Source organism: Fulmarus glacialis, unplaced genomic scaffold (assembly GCF_000690835.1).
Source record: "Fulmarus glacialis isolate BGI_N327 unplaced genomic scaffold, ASM69083v1 scaffold21607, whole genome shotgun sequence".
Taxonomy (NCBI): domain Eukaryota; kingdom Metazoa; phylum Chordata; class Aves; order Procellariiformes; family Procellariidae; genus Fulmarus; species Fulmarus glacialis.
The window spans coordinates 2,454-2,892 of NW_009221535.1; the positions used below are offsets into that span (position 1 = coordinate 2,454).

Sequence of the window (439 nt, forward strand, 5' to 3'; positions counted from 1 at the left end):
CAACGCTCTGGGCTTGCTCTTCTTCCTCAGTCCACAAAAAGAGGAGGGAGCAGCAGAGGATGCTCCCCGGGAGTCCCGATTCAGTAGCCAGGCCAAGCAGGGCGCTGAGGGTTTGGAGGCAGGGGGTACCCAAAGGGTGGGGGCGGTCCAGGAGGATAGGGAGGCTGCGGGGGGATGGGGAAACTAGGGAGAGGGGGCTGGGTTGGGTAGGGGCACTGCGGTCTCCCTGCCCCAGGGGGGAGGTAGGGAGGGTTCCCGGGTCTGGGCGGCGGAGGAGAGGGGTGAGAGCCAGGAAATGGTGGGGGCTGAGGCGGGCCCCTGGATGGAGACCAGGAATAGCCCGGCGCTGGAGACGAGCCTCCCGAGGGGGGTTTGGGATACCCCGGCGCGGCGTCGGCAGCCTGCGCTGGCGGGGATCCCGGAGCTGGAGGGGGCGTAT

General features: G+C 68.6%; 1 protein-coding gene across 1 annotated transcript in view; it reads right to left on the reverse strand.

Annotated features, from left to right (window-relative positions):
* Window positions 1-80: 80 nt before the first annotated feature.
* LOC104079206 (vacuolar protein sorting-associated protein 37C-like) overlaps window positions 81-439 on the reverse strand; it is a 2,220-nt gene continuing 1,861 nt past the window's right edge. The window contains 2 exon segments of the mRNA XM_009581155.1: window positions 81-226; window positions 382-424. Of these exon segments, the coding sequence (XP_009579450.1) occupies window positions 81-226; window positions 382-424 (189 nt within the window).